Source organism: Ailuropoda melanoleuca, chromosome 5 (assembly GCF_002007445.2).
Source record: "Ailuropoda melanoleuca isolate Jingjing chromosome 5, ASM200744v2, whole genome shotgun sequence".
NCBI classification, from domain to species: domain Eukaryota; kingdom Metazoa; phylum Chordata; class Mammalia; order Carnivora; family Ursidae; genus Ailuropoda; species Ailuropoda melanoleuca.
This window is the reverse complement of record NC_048222.1, coordinates 53,792,009-53,816,732: the sequence shown is the minus strand read 5'-3', so window position 1 is coordinate 53,816,732 and position 24,724 is coordinate 53,792,009. Positions and strand designations below refer to the sequence as shown.

The following is a 24,724-nucleotide window of genomic DNA, read 5'->3' as shown; positions in this document are numbered from 1 at the left end:
AGAGGGGAGGGGGTGGGGGAATGGGATAGACTGGTGATGGGTAGTAAGGAGGGCACGTATTGCATGGTGCACTGGGTGTTATACGCAACTAATGAAGCATCAAACTTTACATCGGAATTTTGGGGATGTACTGTATGGTGATTAACACAATATAATAAAATAAAATTAAAAAAAAAAAAAAAGAAACATTAGCTTGTATGTGAGTTTACAACAAGAGTCTACAATACACTTGCCAGCCTGTTATTGGTAACAGGGCGGTAAAGAGCCTTGGATGTCACATGCAGAGTGCTTGCAAGGTTATGATCACAAGCAAGAGCATAGAAGCAGTGCCTAATCCATCCTTGCTATGGAATCAGGTACATCAATATCAGTATTGTGAGGGTTCATGACAGCAAAGCTCTTTGACACTTTCTCATTCAGAGAATAAAGTATAAAAACCTACTTCAATGAAGGAAAGGCTAGGCACAGCTGAGACTGCATTTTCCCTGCATCCATGTCCTTAACCTGGTTTCCCAACTGCATGGCCAACCCAAGATTCCAGTTCATTTTATTCATTCAATAAGCATTTGAGTATGTATAAACTGCTAGGGATACAATAATGAATTAGATCTCCAAGGAAGTTAAAAGTTGAGCTGAGATCAGTATGAGTCAACCAAGCTATGCATCAGGGGAAATGTCTAATGGAAAAGAAATATATCGAATACGGACAGAAATAAGGTTGGAACATTTTTAAGTGGTTATAAGTTAAGAATGGAAGCAGGTGAGGCAGGGGGATGGATGGGAGCACAACATGGACAAGGTAACAGGAGTGGAACGTGATGTGTTAGGAACCACAGCCAAGTGTCCAGCTAAGAAGTATTAGCAGCTTGGGGTATGGGGCCAGCAATGGAGAGTGATCAGCAAATTCAGTATATTTTGGTGGCTGTTGGTCACCGCGTTTAAGGAATCAAGTATGACTCCAAGGCTGGTTTGAGTAACTGAGTGGGTAAATGCATGGTGGTATCACTTACTGAATTGAAGGCTAGAAAGAAAGGACAACGTTAAGGAGAAAAATAAGAGTTCCTTCCTTCACATGCTACCCTCTCCAACCAAACTTCCTTTATCGGTCCACATTTCCCCAAGTCCTTGCCTATTTGAAAATAACAATCCCTCTACTAAAATGCTTTTCTCTCTCCCTTGCCTCCCACCCATGCCTGCAGCAACCCACCTTTCCAAAGTCCCTCCTCTACCACTCATCCCATTTATCCCCTAAATTGAATAACTCATTCCTCTCAACTTCCTGGAACTTTATTTCTACCTCTCCTAAGGAATGTAACACCTTCTACCTTGCGTTAAATACTATATAATTTCTCAGAATGTAAGTTCCTTGTCTCATCCATCTATTTCCAACATATGGTACTTGAGTGCTTTATACATGAGACGAAGACTCGCAATATGCAAACATTTAATGTTACCTTAATCACAAAGCCTTTTACATATATATTGCTAGGATCTCATTACCATACATTATTTAAATTAAAACAAAAAAGACTAACAAAATTCTTTTTGCATGTAGTAACTGAAATCTAAAGGTATCAACTCAAAAAATATTCTAAAAAACAATGTAACATTTAATTAAGACAAAAACTGCAAATTAAATGAATAGAAATTAAGTAGATCAATTTATTTTTTTTGTATATTTCACAAGTATAATTTTGGAAGGGCTATTTGACAAATTTCAGCATTAACTGCCAACTCTATAGACATGTTCAACAAAAAAAAGCATTTACTCTTGGCCCTTTTAATACAGGCAAAGTATCCTATTGCACCACAAATGAGAGATGCAGTAACAGATCTGAGGGCTTATTAAAGAAATTAGGTGTTTTTTCCAGACGCTATTTGGTTGATAGTAACATAATACAAACATACATGAATGGCTTCATGACCACCAGCAATTTGCAGAATAAAACCCATAAGTATACCTACTTTAAAGGCCAAAACCAGTAAAACAGTATTAAAATTGGTATTTTTTAAATCCTTAGATTAACAATCCCAGAATGAGATTTCTTTGATCCCATTTTTATGAGGTGGGGGTGGGGGGGCGGGGGGGGAAGACTGGCAGTGCATGCTGAGTTGTGGAGTTGGGACAGTGGCTCAAATTAGTCATCCAGATTAGGATAGTGTTTTAGAAAATTAAAAATGTGTCCTAAATGTGGCATACTGGGAAGGATATTCAAGGTTGATAATTCATCAGTCCTAAACGCCGTTTAATGAATGCCATCTGGAGGCTTAAGAAGTAAGCAAGGATGGGGGGTGAAGTAAAATGAAGTGAAAAAGGAAAACAAAAAGTACAAGAAATGTGTTTGAATGGTGGGGAGTATGAAAAGGCCACCAGAGAAACTTACTGCAGTTGCCACTCAGGTGTGCTCTTCCTACAGGCTACCTGCCCCTGGATCACCAGACACCAAATTTACAGCACAAGTTAAGTAGAGATTACATTTAAGCTTTGATAAAACATCACTAATTTGGACTGAGAAAGAATACATGGCTGATTTAGTAGTAAGTATCAATAAATATTCAGAGGTACGGTTTCATTACATCAAGTAAAAAGAGCAACTAATTCCAACTTTTGAAGTAAGAACAAGCAGAGAGAGGCCTCACCCGGACTGCCTTGATGAATAGTTAAGACTTATTTTTAGGTCAGCAGCGCATGAGTATTGAATAACTTGTAAATAGACTGCAAACATGCTGCCGCAAGTTCATCAAAACAATCCAACAATTCTTACTATCCCAACATGCCAAGAACTATAATCATTTGTCAGAACTAGCCTTCAAAAATGAAATGTTTCTCAGAATGTACTATCAAAGGAGCTACTGGACATAAACAGGTAATTTATTTGACTTGAGCCAATTTTCATGAAATATCTGTTACCCTGAACTTCAGTTCACTCCAACATTCATTTATAATAAACGAGACAACAACTAAAACTAACCATTTTTCAAACCACAACTCTCAAATTAGAGAAATGGAGAATTAAACTCATCTAGTCAACATCTTCACTCAAGCAATGGTGAAACAGTCTGCAAATATGTCTTCAATAAACTGAGACTTGAGGCAGAACAAAAAATAGAAAAATTAAAAACCTCTGTATCCCAAGCACCAATAATGGAGGCTAAGCAATTATACCTAAAAATTCTTATTGACAGGTCTTTCCCTAATGGAAAATCCTGAGATTTTAAGCACTGTGACTTTACAGAAGGCAGGCTGGTTTAATGAGGAAACTTACTTTTAATAAAAAGACAATCAACAGTATTTTATTTTGGGCACTTACTCAGTATTTCACAGATCCTCAACAAGTTTTGAGGTAGGTTAAATGTCAGCATTGTATTTTACAAATAAAACTTAGACAGAGGTTATATCACTTGTTGTAAACTACAGCAGTCCTATCATGGTCAAGAATAACATGGTCTCTGTGATCTTTCAGATTAATCATCTCCAATGTGTAAATTTAATGTTGACAGCTTGCAAATACTCACCAAAGGGGGAAAAAAAAAGACTAGACATTACAGAAATTCTACTTTAGGGCACTTTCTAATTCTTAAATGGATCCTACAATGATTATACATACATATTGTGGAATAATCTACTTGCTCCCTTCACAAAATATTTATATATAACTGATCCTTAAAATTACAAACTAGAACATTACTGATTTCATTGCTTTTCTGCCTTTTGGGGTGGATGGAACAGGAAGATAATCAGCAAGCCTTACTCAGAGCGCTGGGCAGCCTTTAAGTGCAGGTGCTATGCTCAAGGCACCATTTACAATGATTTCAGGTCACAGGAAAGCAAGTATACAGATGGAGCCAAGATCTGGAAAAGATGCCTGGATCCAAAAAAAAGGGAGGCCCTGCACAAGTCAAAGACTAAGAAAAAAAATACTATCATCTCAGGCTACTGATCTTCACTGTCATGCTACAGCATTGTATCACCTATGGGATGAGCTCTTAAAAGAGCAGTAAATGTATCCCAATAAAGTCTGTTAATTAAAATTCTTACTAACTAGATAAACAAGTAAAATTAAATTGTTTTATTAAAGTGACATCTATAGAAGGAAAATATCTAAATATTTTAATATGAATATGTTCCACCTACCACATAAATGACTCTAAGTGTCACGAGTATAATTCACTTAGCTTACTTAAAATTATTTACCAGAATTCGGCTCATCCCTACATGAGTTCCTGGGCCAGTCTTCTCAAGTATTTGTTTCAGTATAAAGTTCCTTTTATTTAAACAAGTGTCAAATATTAGTAATAATACAGGATTAAGAGTGGTTAATTAACAATTGAGAAATTATAAGAAAAACATCATCCTGTTATAAAATATAGCATTCAGTAGAGCAAATCTCAAGAGTGAGGATATACGCCTATGCTTCTGAACAGACTAAACAGCACAGCCGAACACGATTTGAGTCAAAGAAGCAAGAAAAAAAGGAGGGAGGGGCCACAGGAGGCAGAGGATTGAAGCCTTTTATTCTAGTGTCCCCCAAATTGACTGTGGAAGTAAAAAGTTTCTACATTAAAAAAGTTTATATAAATTACATGAATTGCAATTTTCATAAAATTCAAAATGAAATGTTCTGCATAGGACAAAAGATATGCCTAAGCAACATATCATATCTGCACAAGGCCACCAAATGTCATGGATATTAATAACAAATGAAAAAGCTTAAGTCTATGACAGACTAAGCAAAGATTTGTTTGGTATTCTATAAGCCCAAGATTGTAAACTACTCTTACTATACAAAGCTCTAATGACATAAAGTGTTTTGTGTAGGAACTCTTGTGCTTCTGGTTGGCACATCATCTACTTTTTAATATGTGAAATTAATACAGACATTTGTGAGAGGTTGTGCAAAACTATTGTATTTACAAAAATGGCACAAAAGTGAATTCAACAGTCGATGCACATGCACACTTCATTCACATCTTCAACCAAAGATATTCTAACACTACAGAACTGAACAAGAACACTAGCTTCAACGGCAGCTGTTAAGCACTAGAGTCACGTAAGTTACACCAAAATGGGCAAATATTGCCCAAGTAAAATTCTATTGTTAAAGCTGAAACAGGTTTAAGGCCATTCAAGTTCAAGCACAGAGAAACGAAATCTTTCAGAGCCCCATCTAGTTTTGTTTGAAGAATGTGACCCTCCTTTCAACTTGTGGTCTTAAACTTCTGTTTTACAAAATCCAAAAGGAAAATACAGAAGAAATCAATACAATAGAGGTTATATTAAATAAAAGTAACATACAAAGCTATAATTAAGATGAATTAAAGAAAGCCAAAACATTACAATTGTAAAACTTGCTTGTTACTTGTTGAATCAGTCCTACACTAGAAGTTAGGTAATATATACAATTATTTTCAAGTAGATTACTTTATGATGCTCTAACATGTTCTCTTTATCAGTGCACTGTTAAACTAATCAAAAACTCTACACACGTATATTCCCTTACAACAGCAGCACACACTACCACTACCTGCAAAGCTGTCATTCTCAAATGACTTAGTGTGAATGAAAGGAAATAAAAAGCAGAGAAGTAACATATTAAGGAGAAATAATGAGAATTAGAAGATTCATGCAGTTCAGCTCTTTTAATCAGCCAGCCAGCTTGCTAGCAACAAGGGATGGTTTCCGTTGAGGAAGGTCCTGTGGAGTAGGAATGTGGTCACCAGTGACCTCTGTCTTATCCGGAGCTGCAGTAGGAAGCTGCTTGTTCTTCATTTTTGCTTTAGCCATGTTGTAATCCCCAGAATCAAAATATTTTTGCTACAAGAAAAAAAAAAAATTGAAACTGGATTTTAAAACTTTCATATGCAATCACAGTGATTTAACATGTAGATATGACCCTATACTGTCAGTATAAAATAATCCAAAAAAATTTAAACAAAAACATTATATAGATGAAATAGCAAAGCTTTCATGTATAACAGAAAAACCAGACAGAAATTCTTGCTTAAATTATTTTCAAAATAGGGGCGCCTGGGCGGCACAGCGGTTAAGTGTCTGCCTTTGGCTCAGGGCGTGATCCCAGCGTTCTGGGATGGAGCCCGACATCAGGCTCCTCCGCTATGAGCCTGCTTCTTCCTCTCCCACTCCCCCTGCTGTGTTCCCTCTCTCACTGGCTGTGTCTCTATCTCTGTCAAATAAATAAATAAAATCTTTAAAAAAAATTATTTTCAAAATAAAAAATAACCTTGTATTATTAGAACCATTACTTTATAGTTCCTGATACCTAGGACGAACATTTTACAAGGATTTAAAATCATTTATTTGAATTAGAGCAGTTCACTAAAATCAAAATAAGGTTAAAATATAAATGCTAGGGTTAACAGAAGAAATAAACTCATTAGAAATTATCACTTAAAATGTACATCCCTATCCTAGACCTCTTTTTTTTCACTTAAGACACTGCACAAGTTAAACTATCACTCTTTTTAGGTGGAGGGATGAATAAGGTAATGGTACCCTTTATCACTAAAATAGAAATTGCAAGGAGAGCTAAAGATGAACCTCAATATAGCTAATCTACATGAGTTACCTGTTTCAGAGTAAAAGCAGATAGATTTGCCTGGTTTCTGACTTCCATCTATCGTGTTTGACCTACCTTTACTGAGTGCCTGTTATACATGAGGCACTGTGTGAGTCCTGGAGAGAGACGCAAAGATGCACAACAGTCAAGTATTCCAACCATTATACTGTTTTTAGTACACAAGGTGCTATGGGTGCTCAAAGGTGGGTAATGTAACCTTTTCTAGGGTAAGAAAGAGGGAATCATCCAGAAATAAGAGGAGTGCCTCATGGACAAAAGCTGAAGGGAGGAAAAATAAATTCTCTTTGAGACTTCCGGGATATCTCACGTGGTAAATCAAGCAGATGAGAATTCACAGCTTAGTCTAAGATTGTTGAGTGGCCTGGGAAAAGGTCTCAGTGGCTGCCTCCCTCAAGGGACTATTCTTTGATAAGCCAGATCAGGCCTAAAGCCAAAGGGCCTAAAGCTAGAAAATTGCTTTTTATGTGTCACTATACGTCTAACGCACTGAGCAGTAACAAGGGAATTTGGACCAGGTCCTTTTAAGGCTTGCTGCAGCTTTACTTCTTTACTGAGTCAAAAGCACAAAATGAGAAATTTAATACACAGTATAAAATTTAGGAATATTTTCCCCAATGATGGGGAAATGCTAATGATACCTATTTTATAGTAAGCCAAAGTTCATCACAAGGGGTTCTTACTTCTTAGGCTACTCTGCTTGGGGAAAAGGAATTAAATTTATATAATGTGGCCAGAGACAAAACTAAAATCAGTGCTTAACAACTGTAACTGCTAGCGAGGGAGTGAACTAAATCAGTGGCTCTCACAATATGACAGACACAGTCTAACAAGGCAATAGTAATTGTCTTTAACAATTTAAAAATTTTGCATTTTAAGTGAAAATCTTTAAAAATTAACCAAACATATTCTGGATCATCTGGGTGACAAGCTTATAAAAGCCTCCTCCCACCCAAATTTAGGAGCCACACTTACATCAGTATTTATAATTGCATTGACACTAAGTAATCACCTAAAGTGGCAAATTAAATTTTAAGGCCATGTTTCTTAAAAGTGAATCCTTGGGGAGCCTGGGTAGCTCAGTGGGTTAGGCGTCTGACTCTTGATTTCGGCTCAGGTCATGATCTAGGGTCGTGAGATGGAGCCGTGCGTCGGGCTCTGTGTCAGTGCAGAGTCCGCTTGTCCCTCTCCCTCTACCCCTGACCCCCATGCGTGCTCTTTCAAATAAATAAAATCTTAAACAACAAAAACTGAATCCTCAGTTTTTCTGGGGCTTCACAAACTCCACAAATATGAAAAAATATGGGCCAGGCTGCTTCTTGATATCCCTCCCAGCTTTAACAGTCTATATGTCACAATATACAAGCCATGCTGTGAAAAGCCTAAACTAGATATAACAACATTAACAAGTACAGTAAAACAGAAAGGGACTAAATATAAATATCTAATCAACCCTCCCAAATGAAGAAGAAACTATTTAAAGATACTAAGGTAACTTAAAAACTAAAACCCAAGACCCTGTGATCTAGACATCTAAAAAAAAAACAAAACCCTTTTAAAATAGTAAGAAATTATATAATTGAATGTAAGACTTCATTTCCCTAATACAGAAGTGCTTATTCATTGACATTTGGGTATAATGCAAAGTCATTCAAGAGTTCCCTTCTCAAATTCTGTACAACTAATTCTTAATTTAAGCAGCATTTTCTCTTTCCCAACTATTTACAATACCAACTCCAAGATACAATGTTTATAAATTCTGACCTGAAGATGCTTAAAAAGCCATAAACAGTTGAAGTTAGAGGAAAATTACAAAGACAACAGGCCAATGTACAAAGAAAGCTTGTTGGCATAAATTATGCTGGGGATTAGCAAAGGAAAAAAGTTTCCTAAACACTTAATAATCAAATCTAAGTAATAATTTAATAGTCAGAGATGATTACATAATTTATTTCATAACTAAAACCACACCTGATGGGACCATTTCAAAATTAGACATGATACAAATACATTCTACATAGCTATATTCATAATGAACATGTTTCTCATTCTGCTTTTCTATTTATTCCCCACATTGCATTATTTTTGTAATAATGCTTTTATTTTTTTTAAACATTTTATTTATTTGAGAAGGAGAGAGAGAGATAGCAACAGAGATAGTTAGAGAGTACACAAGCAGGGAGGAGAGGGAGAACCAGGCAATCCCAGGACCCCAGGACCATGACCTGAGCTGAAGGCAGCTGCTTAATTGACTGGGGCACCCAGGCGCCCCTAGAGGTTTTATGTCTATATATTTGGTATAATTCCTACCTGCCACCCTAGTATTTCAAAGCTGTGAACATTATTCTTTCATATAAAACAAAAAAAAATTCTGTATTTTACCACTTTTAAAAATAAGTTTTTATTTATTTTTAATTGTTAGAATTTTTATTAGGTGAGCTTTAATTTTTTTTTTTTTAAAGTAACCTTTACCCCCAACATGGGGCTTGAACTCATGACTTGGAGATCAAGAGTCACATGTTCTACCAACTGAGCCAGCCAGGTGGCATGTTACCATACTCTCTTGGTATAAAGAAAAAGAGTGTATGATTTCACTTACATGTGGAATCTAAAAACATTAAACTCATAGAAACGGCAGAACGTGGTTGCCAGGGGCTGAGGGGTGAGGGAAACGGAGATACTGGTCAGAAGGCACAAACTTTCAATTATAAGATGAGTAAGTTCCAGGGATCTAATGTACAGTAAGTTAACAATACTGAATTGTATACTTGACAGTTGCTATGAGTGTAAAGCTTTAATATTTTCACCATAACAACAAAATGGTAATTATGTGAAATAAGGGATGTGTTAACTAACCTTACTGGTAAGCATTTCACAACATGTATATGTATCAAATCATCACAGTGTACACTTTAAACTTACACAATGCTATGTCAATAGTATCTCAATAAAGCTGGAAAAAAATATCTTTTTGCAATTTGAGAAAATAATCCATATATAACTATAGCCAATACCTATACATATAAACATACATATACATATGGACATGTATTTGTTAACCAAACAGCAGAAACCAGTATGTTCAAGGTATTTATTAAAGGAAAAACATCATCTGGCACCTAATTCAATACAATTCTCTTCATATTTCCCTGTTCCCTGTGTGGTAAATAACGAACAAGTCGCATTATCTCAATTCAGATCTCATTATTGAGCAATAATGGTTTCTACATCATAATTGGTAAGATTCTGAAAAAACGTTTTCAGTAATATGAACTATTAAAATTACCATGTATAAATTGTATTAGAGTAACTCTGTAAAATGTATTATGTAAAGGAGATAATAAGCTCAGCTTTTATAGGTGAACATTTCTTCCAAATAAAAAATATTTTTAGTCTTTGCATGGAAATCATCTCTAAAACAGGTAAAAGTTAAAAAAAATATATGGGCAGAAGAATATATGCCAGCTTCTATACAGTCGGTGCTTTTGCAAAGAAGGGTGAAAGGAGATATATACATACATGTGGTAGGTTTCAACTATATCTACATTTTCTTTCTTACAAAGATAAAACTGAAGTAAATATGGCAAAATAGTAACATATTAAATCTGGGTAGTGGGTACACAGTTCTGCTATATTGTTATCTGTACTTTCTACATGCTTGAAACAGTTTAGTTAAAAGTGATGAGCTGTTCATTCTTATCATACATATTTATACAATAAACAGTATAAAATATATATCTCTATGTATCTGGTAAGGTACCGAGTTATATATACACAGGCACCCATTTCATAACTGCAATCGCACTGAGTATTTCATAGGGTTTAAGCATTAGAAGATTACACGTGAGAACTTACCCCTTTCTGTAATCGTTTCCTTAAGAAATCTGAACCTCCAGGCTTTTGTCCCAGGTGAGGATACCTTGCTTTTAATTTTGCTTCTTCAGCCTTCTCTGGACTAGTCACTTTATCTTCCATTTCCTGAAATAATTTAAAATAAATTACTTGTCTATTATAATTCACTTATTTAAAATAATTCACCTTTTAATATCTGGATCCTGACTTTAGTTGTCGAGTGCCAAATAATGCAGCATCTGACTAAGAAATCAAGCACAGAAGCTTTTAAAACATCTCTGTCTTGTTTTTCAAATGATCCATGTGATAGCTCTATTATAGCTGTGATACATGTGTACACCCCACACACTGGATAAAAATATCAAGATAACTCAGCTCTGAAGTCTTGCTTGCCATTACTTTCCAGTCATGTATAATACATTTATATTTAGTCACCTTCCATGGAACTCATCAGCTCTTTGCCTATATTTAGAGAACCATCTTAATACTGTTAAAATACAAAAAAAAAAAAAAAAAAAGATCTGATCTCCTGTTAATCCAAAACCATGTATGACTGGAAGCTCTGAGATTCTTTAATAGGAATTAACAACCGCTTATTTACCAGCAGGTTCTCCCTAACTCAATATAGAAGACCTTGGTATTTTTTTTTTAAAAAGATTTTATTTCTCTTAAGTAATCTCTACACCTAACATGGGGCTCAAGCTCACAACCCCAAGATCAAGAGTCACATGCTCCACCGACTGAGTCAGCCAGGCACCCAGCCTTGGTATTTTTAAAGAAAAACATCTTTGTCGACCTTCATATCAGTGTATATTATTCCTGCTCATGCCAAGGTCCCATTCTTTAATGCATCAAAATGTGTTTTCTGACCAAATGACTGTCAGTATTTTAAGCCTATTCACTTTTTAAAAGATTTTATTTATGTGACAGAGAGAGAAGTGAGCAGGAGCAGGGAGAGGGGCACAGGGACAAGCAGACTCCCTGCAGAGCACAGAGCTTGATACGGGGCTGGATCTTAGGACCCAGAGATTATGACCTGAGCCAAAGTCAGATGCTTAACCAACCAAGCCACCCAGATGCCTTTTTTTTTTTTTTAAGTAAGCTCTACAACCAACATGAGGCTTGAACTCATGACCCCAAGATCAAAAGTTGCATGCTCTTCCAAATGAACCAGCCAGGTGCCCCTAGCCTATTCACTTTTTTTTTTTTGAAAAGCATAGAAATTTACTTAATACAAATTTTATGCAATAGAGGAGGCTTCACAAGGATGAAGAACAAAGATAGTTAAACCTGATTTTTATACTAGGTTTAATCAAAAGTAGAGAGAAAATGAAAAAAAATACGACAGAACAAAAGGAATATGAGCTGTAAATGGAGGAAAACAGCAAGGCCTATTTTTTCAGTCTTCTCAGTGTCCCTCTATCTCTGATTACAGGGAAGGCACCTCTCACTTGAGGATCTTATGACCTGCTTCAGGGGAAGGTCAAAAAGTCCTTCCTGAGCATGCCATTTCTCAAATTCCTTCAGCTTATAATATCCAAAATCCCAAGATGCCATACTTTGGGGTAGCATGTCCTAAATCCCATCATTCCCCCATGTGAAACTTTCCCAAGAAATTTCACAGTCCAAAAACTGAGTTGATAGATTATCCTATAACCCACGGAATCAGTCTCAGTCCTGGGAATAGGTCAGTCGTTTCAAATAGTCATGTCTCATTTCAGGACATGGCGGTACACCCCCTACATTAGGTCTCTATATAGTATGATTGCTCATACCACTGGCATTTAAGAAGGGACATTTTTCTTGCAGTGACTTTTGTCAGTTTTCCCAAGATCCCACCTATAGACCCTGTAGTGACTGCGGGGTCCTAGTCATCCCTTCATGGTCAACAGAAAGTATATGTCAAGTTGAAAAAGGTCCCGTCTCTTCCCCTTATTCTTTCTCCTCTTCTCAACTCCTCTTCATTCCCCCTTCCAAGCGTATCTGGTCCCCATCTGCAGGGTAGGGCACAGGGCCGAGAGGTGGAGCCCACTCACTTTTTTTTTAAAGATTTTATTTATTTATTTGACAGAGATAGAGACAGCCAGTGAGAGAGGGAACACAAGCAGGGGGTGGGAGAGGAAGAAGCAGGCTCATAGCGGAGGAGCCTGATGTGGGGCTCGATCCCATAACGCCGGGATCATGCCCTGAGCTGAAGGCAGACGCTTAACCGCTGTGCCACCCAGGCGCCCCAAGCCTACTCACTTTTAACACCAGTCTTGATATAGTCTACGTTCTTCCCAAGAGCCATATTTTACGGGGGAGCAGTGTTTATCACTTTATGGTAAGTACTGAAGAAAAATGAATCAAGAAAAACAAAGTTTCCCTGACAGGCAATGCTGGCCAATGGCAAAGTGCACCTTCCAGCTAATGGACTCATTTCTGCATACCAGTTAGACAAAATCACATACTGCTGTATATCTCAATTTTTCCAGGTTATTTATGAATGTCAAAAATGAATGAATACCCATAAATGCCAAGCCTTCTGTTCCTGTAGAGCAAGTGAATCATTTATGCCCAAAATTTATTTTTGCATGCATTTTCCTCAAAATTATATCCATACATGCTTTATAATCAGCTCTGTTTAGCTTATATATCATGAATGCTTCCTTATTCTTGACCAGCTTCCTCATGTGTCAGTACATCTTCTCATTTTTTAGTCTTACAGTATTTTGAGATTAAAGCCACTGCTGCTGTCAAATACACTTTTTCTATGGGGCTTCCTTTGTATGTATGCTCCCTTCTGCTTCAAGTGTTCTACCTTCCTTTTATGCTACAGTTTCATGCATCTACTTAGATTTCCAGTCCTTTAAGTGGTCACATCACTCACCTGATATACACAAAATTCAACTATATGCGCTCTGCCAGAGACAGAGACTCTAAATAGTATCAGTGATTCTGCCAGTCATTCCATTCAAGAGTATGCCCCAGAGAGAGCTCAAGTGTGAGGTGTGTGATGCAAACCTGCTATTCCCACGATGATCTGAGTCCTGGGTCTCTTGCAGAGTTCAAGTGTATCAGTGTTTTGTTTATCATACTGGTATTTAAAAACTCAGCCTCTACAAGTCTACCACCTCAGCTGTCAATCAACTGAAGAATCAGCCCAGACATCTGTTCAACCACTAGATTAAAAAAGTGATTACTTGTCCCATTGAGAATTGATGGGGCTGTCTCCAGTATGATTATGACTTCTTTGGGATTTTTCAAGGGCAATTTTAGTTATATGTGATTCCTGCTTACTAACTTTAGGATCTAACCCCTATGTAGGTAGGACTATACTGTATTCATCACAAAAGCTAAAGAAATAATGTAAATTTAAGGTTACCAGTTTAGTGCAGGAAGGTGAGGGGCAGCTTCTCTTCAGTGGCTCAGCTTTCACTGTAGGCATCCACCATAGGTCCAGCTATATTGACTGTGGTGTTTAGAGGAACTGGGAGAAGGAACCTGTTCTTGGGTCCCCCTATACACTTATTTTTTAAATTGGTTAACATTAAGTTTGGATGTTAGTTGAAAAGGACTGTGACTTGATTACAGCCTTTGAGTCCTCACACATTCAAATTAGAAGGTGTTAATACAGTCCTACATTTCCACTAAAACCATCCAGCTTTCTTGGGCCTGGGAAATAAAGGTTCTCCACTTCCTTTGAGTTGAATTATTAGTTCTCTGTATGTAAGAGAAATCCCTTAAAGTTCCTGGTATAGGGGTAGCAACTTTCCCTAATTTCCAATGTTTCTGCAGGTTTCCCTCCTTTTATATAAGAGAGGGGAAGAAAGTTGTACACAATATACCACTGTACCTGGCATTCCCTTATTTTCTAAATAAGGAATACATTCATGTATGTTTACATATAATATTAATATAAAATTAAATCGAAATAGTCTACCATAAAAAATGTTTTGGGCAACAGCATCTACAGAAGAAAATATCATTTAGGTTTAGAATGGATATATAATATGTCCTAGAAAAACAAATTAATCCTTGAACTTTCTTGCCATATACATATCACAAGAGCAAGTGTCTGCTAGCTCCAACTTTGTAGCTGCGTTCAGAATTTCAGCTGCATTTAACACCGAAAGGGGGAAAATATGACCAAAACTCCATTTTTTAAACACAATACATACCATCAAGACATCTAGGATACTTTTCATGGATCATACAGAAACATTCTTAACTTTTTGCAAATGTACAGTTATAGGACCTTACTGACAAGGAAGTTGAAATGCCTGGACCTTGTAGAGGGAAGTATAAATAATACATCAGGTGGCAGACTGTGTCCACTGGCATTCAGCCTACACTTACCCTTCTTTAAAACACTCCCCATAATCACTATAGTTAGAAGCCTGAAGCTGTACTTCCCAGACTGAATTCCTATTGGGTTCTGCCAATGACATCTACACCTGATTAAAAGGCATGGGAGAAACAATCCACTTTTCCTGGTGATGGGCCACGAACAATGTGAAGGTGAGCAGTAGCCCAGGAGCTCCTGCAGAGGGGCATCCAGCAGATAATCAGGGGCTACTGCAGCTGCCACATGAGAGTATGCAGAGCTCAGAATAGTGCTCACCTGTGCAGTCAACAGCTTTCTGCAATTCCTCACCTCCAGAAACATCATCTTCCCCCTTTATTCCTTCACACTTCTTCTAATAATTTGTATCCTTATTCCCTAAATCACATCCCTTTCTGTTAAAAATATCCAGAGTGGTTTCTATTCTCCAGACAGGACACTAGTTGATAAAATCAGGTAAAATAAGGGATGACCAATTCATCCCTACTGTCATGTTAAAAAATGCAAAAGGGCACACAGAATTTGGTGTGATTCCATGTTTTTGGACATACTTCAAAGTAATTCCTAAACATTTATTTCAGCTAGAATGAAAATAAATCTTGAAAAAGGCTTGATATTTAGGAAGTAATAGCAAAGAAACTGGCATACGTTAATGTATACTGACAAGTCACTTTAATAACTTGCCCCCCAACTTTGCTGAGATATAACTAACACATTAGCTTTTCAAATTTTAGTGTCTTAATATATGAGTTTAAAAACAAAACAAAAGGGGAGCCTGGCTGGCTCAGCTGGTAGAGCACGTGATTTTTGATCTCAGGGTTGTGGGTCCAAGCCCCACGCTGGGTGTAGAGATTACTTAAAAATAAAATCTTAAAAAAAAGCCTCAAAATATAAAAAGCAAAAATTGACAGAATTATAATAACAACTAACAAGTCTCTCAGCATAGATTTCAACACACCTTCGTCAGTAACTCATAGGTGGAAAAAAAGTAGTTAAGATATCAGATTTTATTTCTGTACCCAATAGCTAGGAAATATATATTCTTCTCGAGCACAAATGGAAAAATTGACAAAGTACTAGGTTATAAAGTAAGTTTTAACCATTTTCATCCAGACCACCAACTACAACTATGATTCATAAGATTAAAAGTCAATAATTTAAAAAGTTATATATCCCTACTATTTGGAAATTAAAATACATTACTAAAATAGCTTAACTCATTAACTGCAATCTGTATAAACTTAAAAAATAGATTACTGAAATAATTGATGGTTAAAAGAATAACAGGAATAAAAAAAAAAAAAACACCTGGAACTAATAATAAAAATTCTATACTAACCAAATGTGTAGGATACAACAAAGGTCCCTAAAAAGGGTTTATATTAAAGAAGAAAACGAAAACTCAGAGCTATGTATCCAACTTTAGTAAACAAAGACGGGAACCCAAACAGAATAGGAGAAAATAAAAAGCAGAAGTTAATGAAATAAAAAACAGATACAATAGAGAGGATCAACAAAACAGGGGAATGATAAGCTTACCCAAGAAGTATTTTTAAAAATTCAAATCTGTTTTCAAAATTTTATCCTCCAAGAAACTTTTGTGTCATACAGCAATTTTACTACTTTGTAGAACAGATGCTAGAATGTGAGTGGATTCACCACCTAAGTGGTTTCTATGCTGATAATACCTTTGGTGGGGAGAAGTGTAGAAGGACCATTAGAAGGAACATTTACTCTGGCTACAAACTGGGAAACCGGAAACCCAGGATTATCATAACAAAAATATATACTTATCATGTAAAAAAAACCCAAAAACCTAAAAACAATATTTTAAATGAGGACTATCCTCGACAAGTACATAAATTTATCTTCATTGTATACTCTATACCTAGCACACAGCCTAATATTGTTAGGCACTTGAATATTTGTGAACTAGTCTATTGAAATATATTAGATATCCTTTTTGTAAGTAGGTGGGGCATAAAGTATAAAAACATACAGAAAATAGAACATTCAAACAATTAGAATTTATGTAGTCCGTCATGGACTGGTAATAAATCTCAATGATTGATAACATTTTTTAGCCTTCAGCAGAGAAGTTACACAGCAGCATCAGCAATAAAAACCTGATCACTCTAAGCAAATTCTCCTCTATCTGCTCAGCAGTATGTTCACTGATGCAATGACTGATGAATAAATAGAAAAGATTAATGAAAGCCAACAAATCCTTTGGGATATTGCCAGGAAAGTATCAGTACTATTATCAGCTCTAGGGGAAAATACTGTGGTCCAATTAAGTCCTTGCTACTTGCACAGTGCCTGGCATTTAACAGGTGTTCAGTAAAAGCCTACTGAATGAACACAGTGTACTCCTATTGTTTCAAAAAGGCTAAAAACTTTCTAAACACCTGACAGTTTCACCAACAGTTTAATCTCGAAATAGTTCATGTTATAGTTGCATAGGTCCAGGAATCAAAAGTCTAACAACAGAGGCAAGCCTAAAACAACTGTGTATAGGGGCGCCTGGGTGGCACAGCGGTTAAGCGCCTGCCTTCGGCTCAGGGCGTGATCCCGGCGTTATGGGTTCGAGCCCCACATCAGGCTCCTCGCTATGAGCCTGCTTCTTCCTCTCCCACTCCCCTGCTTGTGTTCCCTCTCTTGCTGGCTGTCTCTATCTCTGTTGAATAAATAAATAAAATCTTTAAAAACAAACAAACAAACAAAAAAAAACAACTGTGTATAGCACTCTTGCTAAGACAGCAAAGAGAAACGTTTTAAAACATTTTCTGAGGTTTACCTCTAGATTGTTAAGAATCAATGCTTACACACAAAGCTGACCAGCAGGCTGTGGTTTAAAAACTGAAATTAAAAACACCCTTGAGCCTGTTACCAAAGGCTGTGTTAAGATAGCCCCAGAAAAATGCCAATAGCAATGGCAATTCCTTAAAAACTGGGAAAATAGGAAAGAAATTTGTATCCACTCTTCAATGGTGATATATGGAAGTAATTTATGCAATATTTCTCTTCCTTTTTAACTACTTGCAAAAGCACCAGGCATTATCTTTATTTATTTTTTTTTAAGATTTTATTTATTTGTGTGTGTGAAAGAGAGAGAAAGCAAGTGAGCACAAGCGGGGGGAGAGGAAGGAAGAGGGAGAAGCAGGCTCCCCGCTGAGCAAGGCGTCCCATGTGGGACTTGATCCCGGACTATGGGATCATGACCTGAGCCAAAGGCAGACGCTTGACCAACTGAGCCACCCAGGCATCCCACCCAAGCATTATCTTTTAAACTGACAAAACTACTTTGGTTGAGGGCCCTACTTGAGTTAGCTTCTCCAAGACATCTTACTAACTTAATTTGATGAATCTTGCAATAAAATCCCTAGAAAACCTGCTATTGAGATCTTTTTAAAAAAAAACTTAAAAGCCATAATATATATGAAAAATGCATATATAATATATATATTATATATATATTATATATACACACACACACACACACATTCCTCTACTTTCACTCAGATTTCTTAAGTGGGTCTAAACAAAGGTTTTTATATGACTATAGTCTATCCCTTCCCTTGCAGTGCAAGCAGTACAAGCATCGCTATCTGTATTGAAATAGTACTTTGGCAATGGTTTCAACTGAAAATTTCTGAGAAAAATTCATTCAACCAACATTTTCTGAACAATGGAATCAATCGGGTAAGACAGATGCTATGGGAGAAGATAAATAAAGGAGGGTCCCTGAGTTTAAGATGCTCACAATGAAAACAGAACTATATGTTTTAAGTCTCCACAGGCCTCTTCTCACCCCAGGACAAGAGCACACACCAGTCTGACTGAACTTAGTGTTATTCAAAGTGGAATTCACAGGTGACAGATCCAGGAGATCTCTGCTAAATTTTAAAAAATAGTTTGTTTTCACTTCATTGATAATCTAGGAGAAAAAAAATATAACTATACCCTAGCACATCTGACCTGCCATCTCATATCTAAGAGCTACAAGAGTTCTATCTGAGCTTTCATTCATGATGTCAGAGACTAAGCAATACTACTCTGTCCAAGATAATGAGAAAAGAACACAACTGAATTTAAAATGTAATGATGTATTTTTGACCTTAGAATTAAATGATCACACAGATTTACTCTTTAAAAAGGAGAAGTCAGTCGTCATATGACCAGAGGAGCAATAACTTGCCGTATTTAAAGACTTCCTGCACTTTAACAGTTGCCACCACATTCTCAATATATTGGAAATTTACTTTCAGCAAAATACCATGCCACAACGAATTAATAATTTACACTAATTTTGTTGTATTTGTTTTAATTTTTTAAAAAATTTTAAAGTAATCACAACGTCCAGTGTGGGACCCAAACTCATGACCCTGAAATCAAAAGTTGCTTGCTCTACCAACTGAGCCTTCCAGGTGCCGTTTTAATTTTAAAGCAGTGTTAAAGAGATAGATGTTTATGCTTATTTTCATGTTTGTATATATTTAATTAATATCCCAATAAAAAACAGTGGTCTATACAGTTTTCTTAACAAGGGGCACTCAGAGAAACAGTGACTTAGCTCTTACTCCGTGCAGGCTCATTTCTTTACCTTAATTTTTCAGAGGCAATCGGCTAACATACCATAAAACTATAAAAGTATTTTAGCTGAATAATTTGGCTTTAGTTGAAAGGTCAACTGGGTACACAGAGAATAATCCAATTTTTTAGGTCATCTAACTATTCTTCCAAATAGAAGAAACAGGTGATTTGGCCCATAGGAACACAGAAGTGACTCTGCACATTCTCCTCATGTTTAGGGATGGTATCCATGCTACCGGCACTTAACATCTACAGCCAATCCCTAATTCAAGAAGGGACATTATATTACCCACACACTTTGGTATTAATGACAGCAACCCTAAAACCAAAGGACTTGAATTTTTAATGTAGACATTCATAAAGAGAAAACATTCAAGACATGCTTAATACTGTTAGGGACACAGTATTAGGCTGTTCCAAGTAAAAGCATTTACACTGTAGAAATCAACACTTTACACTCTGGCAACACACTAACAAATCTCATAAAAGAAAATTACATAGCACACTATTGTACATGGGAAGTCAAAACTGAGGTTGATTCCAGTGTTTAGGACAAGATAGCGCAGACACAGTTTGTATTACTTTTCTGGGTTCTTAAATCCCAACCAATTATGAACACCATGATAAATATTTTTCAGTTAATAAATTACATTTCATGTTACAGTTAAGACTGTAATCTTTAAACTATATATTTTTTGCCCTAAAATTTTGTCCATGTATTTGTCAAGTGTAAAAAAATATACATCATAATTTTCATTGGAATATTCCCAGATAATATCGGAACTTGGCCTATTATTTATGCTGTTGTTTTCTTTTTAAAAAATATTTACAATATAACAAAACCATCCAACTGAAGAAAAGTTAACATAGTTAAGAACAAATGGAGTGGGTTTAGAACACTAATACACTAATCAAATTTCCAACCTGATTAGGAGCATGGGTAGAACATTAAGCAGAAGCCCTTACAAAGTCCAAGCATTAGGCCAAATCTATTTATGATAATGCCCTCTGATTCTTCAAGAAAAAGTGCTGGTAACTTTCCATAAACAATTTAAGAAACAAGGTATTATGGGCCTTTGCAGGCCAGCCACAAGTACCTAGGAGGGTAGGGCAGCAAAAATAAAAATGGTGGAAGGGGTTAAGAAGTAGCGTAGATAAAAGAGTAAGCTTTAATAGTCATAATTTGAATTACACTGATTTGTGGCATATTTTCCCTCAATACAAGTGAGTTTAAAAAATATTCCTGTTTCTACGAAAATCCAGACCAACTAAGATGGTAAAAAATTTTGAATTCCAAGCTTCTGATCAAATACCATATGCAGATCCCAGGGGCTCACATTTCTGCGCACAGACGGCGCGAAATATTTTAAGTTACCTACCTCATTTAAGCCTCACAACAGACATATGAAGTATTATTACTCTCACTTTATAGATGAGGAGACTGAAAAAAAACTAAGGAGTTGAGCGACTGGTCAGGGTTACACAGCAGACAAGCACTGGAACTGAAATGCCACCCCAGGTCTAACTCACCGCCCAAACACGAGATACCGTAGCCTTAGGAGTTAAAAGCATGCGGACAATACCAGTAGTTGGAGAGCTAGTTCTCCAAGGGAGAAATAAAACTTCCTACGCAAAGTGAAGCTCACGGAAAAACTTGAGTTCCACGCACAGAAACTGCTCGTATGTACAGTCGAGTCTAAGGAAAAACGCGACACACTGAGGCGCTAGAACAGGAAAGCCTCAGCGAGGACGTGGACAACGTTCAAACTCCCACCACGTTGGCGCTAAGCACCAGAGTTCCAGCGGGCAGCAGATGTGGGATCGAGCTGGTCCTGGAGGGCCGAGGCGCACAGGCTCCTCCCGCTCTCCGCCCCGGACGCCCCGGGCCGACTCCGGGCGCGCCCCTCCGCACGCGGCTGGAGCAGGCCGCCCGGCAGGCCCGGCCCCCGGCAGCCTCGCCTCTGGGGTCGCTCCCCGTGCACACTCACCTTCTGCTCCTCCGCCGAGGCTGCCTCAGGGACTTCCGCGGACATACTGCTCCCTCTGCAACGAAACGCCGGGAGAAGATGCGATCACCGGGTGGCCGAGGCCGGCCGGCCGCCGCACCGCCTCAGGCCTGCCCGCCCCCTCTCTCCGAGCGCCCGCTCGGGCCGCCTCCGCCCGCGAAAATGGCCGCCGCCTTATGACGACACGGAGCCTCGCAGCGCCCGGCAGCCGGCTACTGCGGCCCGCCGAAGCCCGGCCGCCCCTCCCGCGCCGCGCCCCTACCTACCTTACCCCGCTTCTCCGGCTCTGCGACGCCGAAGCACTTCCTTTCTTCCTTCAAAGGTCGCGGCTCGCGCCTCACCTCACATCCGTCTGCCACATGCTTCCTGGGAATTGTAGTTTATAAGTGGAACCGCCTCTCCCCGCCGTTTCCTGCCTGTTCAGGAGGTTTACTAGGTGTACTTTCCCGGACTCGCGTAGTCCGATTCTCTTACTCGTTCGGCCCTGTAGTCATGCATATTTTCTTTTGGGCGCTCCAAAGCTCTGTGCTGCTTCCCTGCACAAGTCTCTCCCCGCTCCGCTTTGCCTACTTAACCATTTTCATCTTTCACATCCCCTCCCTCCTGCGTCATCGCCTCAGGCTTTTCTCGAGCCCTTACGCTTGGTCAGGTCACATCTCTGTATAGCTTCCCAGCACACACGCTGTATCGTTAGACGCTAATTGTTATTACTCTATTAATGTCACCTTTCCTGCTCAGATAAGCCACATCAGGGCAGAGACCTCGTCCATATTTGCTTATATTTCCCTCCGAGAGCCAGCATGTCCTAGATGTTCAATAAATACCTGACGAAGGAATTAAAATTACATTCACTTGTCTGCTCCTGGGGGTCCACTCCCACAACTTTACTGAAACCCCTGGCACCAAACTCACCCAATGACTTTCTTAATTACCGTAATCTGTTGACTTTACATTTAATCCTCATTCTAATTGACATCTGAACAGCTACTGGCGATACTATACACGGTCGTTCGAATGAAGTGCCTCTCAGAAACTTGGAAATAAGATTGCCCTCTAAGAGTTAAACTAGTAAACAGCAACAGATAATGAATGCGCTTCTGTGGGAGTTTGGAAACCATCAAAACATTCAACCAGAGTGTCCTGGGAAGAATCTCAGGAAGAATTGCATTGGTATTGCAACTTGAAAAACAAGCTGTTATACTGCACTTCTTTTTGAGAAAAGAAGGAAGAGGTTTGTCAAGCAAGCAAGTACTTAGAGCGCAAAGAGTTCCAAAAGGCCAACTCTTTGAGGACTATATCGAGAGTGCTTTAAGCTGGGTCAGCTGAGAAACTTCGTTAAGATCAACTATCTGTTCGGGGTGCCTGGGTGTCTCAGTCGTTGAGCATCTCCCTTTGGCTGGGGTCATGATCCAGGGGTCCTGGGATGGAGCCCTGCATGGGGCTCCCTCTCGGTGGGAAGCCTGCTTATCCCTCTCCCACTCCCCCTGCTTGTGTTCCCTCTCTTGTTATGTCTCTCTCTGTCAAATAAATAAAAAATTAAAAAAAAAAAAGATCAACTATTTGTTCTCACTCCATAACGGCAAAGCAACTTACTGAAAATTTGCCTTCCCTTCACGCAGAACTATAGGGAGAAAGGAGAATTCACTAGTTAGGCTAACTGAAGCATCTGACAGTTGTATTTTTATTAATAAATTGGCATTCAGGTATATATCTTGTATCAATGTATTTGTGAGCTTGAGTTAAAATCAGAGAACACATACATAAAAAATCAGTATATGTGATCTTGGATAAAAGGATTCTGTTTCTGAAAGATAGTGACACAAGAGGGCAAGTCTGAATTTCTGGGAAGCAGACTTTGGTCAATGGGGAATTTACAAAGGTCAGTGCCACACTGTGGGGACCTGAGAAGACATCCTTCCCCAGGTAACACTCCTCTGCATTATTAACCATGTACCTTAATGTTTAAAATTGCACACTGATCACCAACATCCTGTTTTTCAAAACTTACTTCTCTTGACCTCTAGGACACTACTCTCTTATTCTCTCCTACTTCTCTGGCCGTTCCTTCTTAATCTCTTTTGTTGAGTCTCTATCTTCTTCTTAATGGGAGGATTCTAACAATTCCGTCCTCAGGTCCCCTTCTTTTTCAAGTTTAACCCTCTCTAGATCACTTCCACCTCATAGCTTCAAGTGTGATCTATATATTCCAGATCAGTGCTGATCAATAGAACTTTCATTGATGACGGAAATATTCTGTATCTGTGCTATCCAATACAGTAGTCACTAGTCAAGAGCACCGGGGTGGCTCAGTTGGTTAAGCCTCCGACTCTTGATCCCAGATCAGGTCTTGATCTCAGGGTCATGAGTTCAAGCTGTGTTGGGCTCCACGCTGGGCATGGAGCCTACATTAAAAAAACAAAAACAAAAAATAAGAAACGGGCACCTGGGTGGCTCTGATGGTTAAAGTGTCTGACCCTTTTTTCTTTTTTTAAGATTCTATTTATTTACTTGAGAGAGACAGAGCACGAGTGGGATGACAGGCAGAGGGAGAAGCAGACTCCCTGCTAAGTAGGGAGCCCAGCGCTGGGCTCCATCCCAGGACTCAGTCCCAGGACTCCTGGATCACGACCTGAGCCAAAGGCAGACGCTTAATTGACTGAGCCACCCAGGTGCCCCAAAGTGTCCGATTCTTGATTTCTGACCAGTTCAAGATGCCTGCATAAGATTCTCTCTCTGCCCCTCCCCACCCTAAAAAATACAAAAAACAAAAAAACAATTGCCTTTAATTTGACTATCAAGGATTTGAGATGTGACTAGAACAACTGAGAAACTGAATTTTAAATTTTATTTAATTTTAATTAGCCACAGGGATTAGAATCACTGAGAAACCCTGTGAAAGGAGATCCTCGTTAGCTTTGGGGCAAGGTTCAAGTATTTGTATTTAACCAAAGCTCCCCCTGGTGATTCTGATCCACACATGCACAAGATTTTTCAGGCTTAGAACTTGGTAGGTGTGAAAAAGCTTAAAAAAGATCAGTGGTCTTGGGGCACCTGGGTGGCTCAGTCGTTAAGCGTCTCCCTTCAGCTCAGCGCGTGATCCCAGCGTTCTGGGATCGAGCCCCACATCAGGCTCCTCTGCTGGGAGGCTGCTTCTTCCTCTCCCACTCCCCCTGCTGTGTTCCCTCTCTCGCTGGCTGGCTCTCTCTGTCAAATAAATAAAATCTTAAAAAAAAAAAAAAAGATCAGTGGTCTTTTAGAGGGGTAGGTGCCCTAGCGCACGAGTTGTAGGAGTAAAGGGGATAATGTCCCACCCCATCCATTCCTCAAGCAGCTAAGAGAGGAAATTCATCTGC

The 24,724-nt window shown here is 38.4% G+C and overlaps 1 protein-coding gene across 3 annotated transcripts; it reads right to left on the bottom strand.

Moving 5' to 3' along the window:
- Positions 1 to 1,638: 1,638 nt before the first annotated feature.
- On the bottom strand, positions 1,639 to 21,887 carry ARPP19 (cAMP regulated phosphoprotein 19). Of its 3 annotated transcripts, none has more exons than XM_034660959.1 (4): positions 21,643 to 21,887; positions 21,354 to 21,408; positions 10,452 to 10,574; positions 1,639 to 5,815 (listed from the first exon to the last, which is right to left on the bottom strand). In XM_034660959.1, the coding sequence occupies exons 2-4, from the start codon at positions 21,396 to 21,398 to the stop codon at positions 5,645 to 5,647; spliced, it is 339 nt and encodes a 112-aa protein (XP_034516850.1). In that variant the 5' UTR covers positions 21,399 to 21,408; positions 21,643 to 21,887; the 3' UTR covers positions 1,639 to 5,644. The 3 variants fall into 3 exon arrangements, with proteins under 3 accessions (XP_034516850.1, XP_034516849.1, XP_034516848.1); XM_034660958.1 differs by having other exon boundaries at positions 21,638 to 21,882; XM_034660957.1 differs by lacking the exon at positions 21,643 to 21,887 and having other exon boundaries at positions 21,354 to 21,616.
- Positions 21,888 to 24,724: the final 2,837 nt, after the last annotated feature.

Bases quoted from the DNA above. Each gene is read 5' to 3' on its own strand.
- ARPP19 (XM_034660959.1), bottom strand. From the start codon at position 21,398: ATGTCCGCGGAAGTCCCTGAGGCAGCCTCGGCGGAGGAGCAGAAG. The intron at 10,575-21,353 runs GTGAGTGTGCAC...AAATTATTTCAG, and splicing joins CCTCGGCGGAGGAGCAGAAG to GAAATGGAAGATAAAGTGAC. The intron at 5,816-10,451 runs GTAAGTTCTCAC...TTTTTCTTGTAG, and splicing joins GGAAACGATTACAGAAAGGG to CAAAAATATTTTGATTCTGG.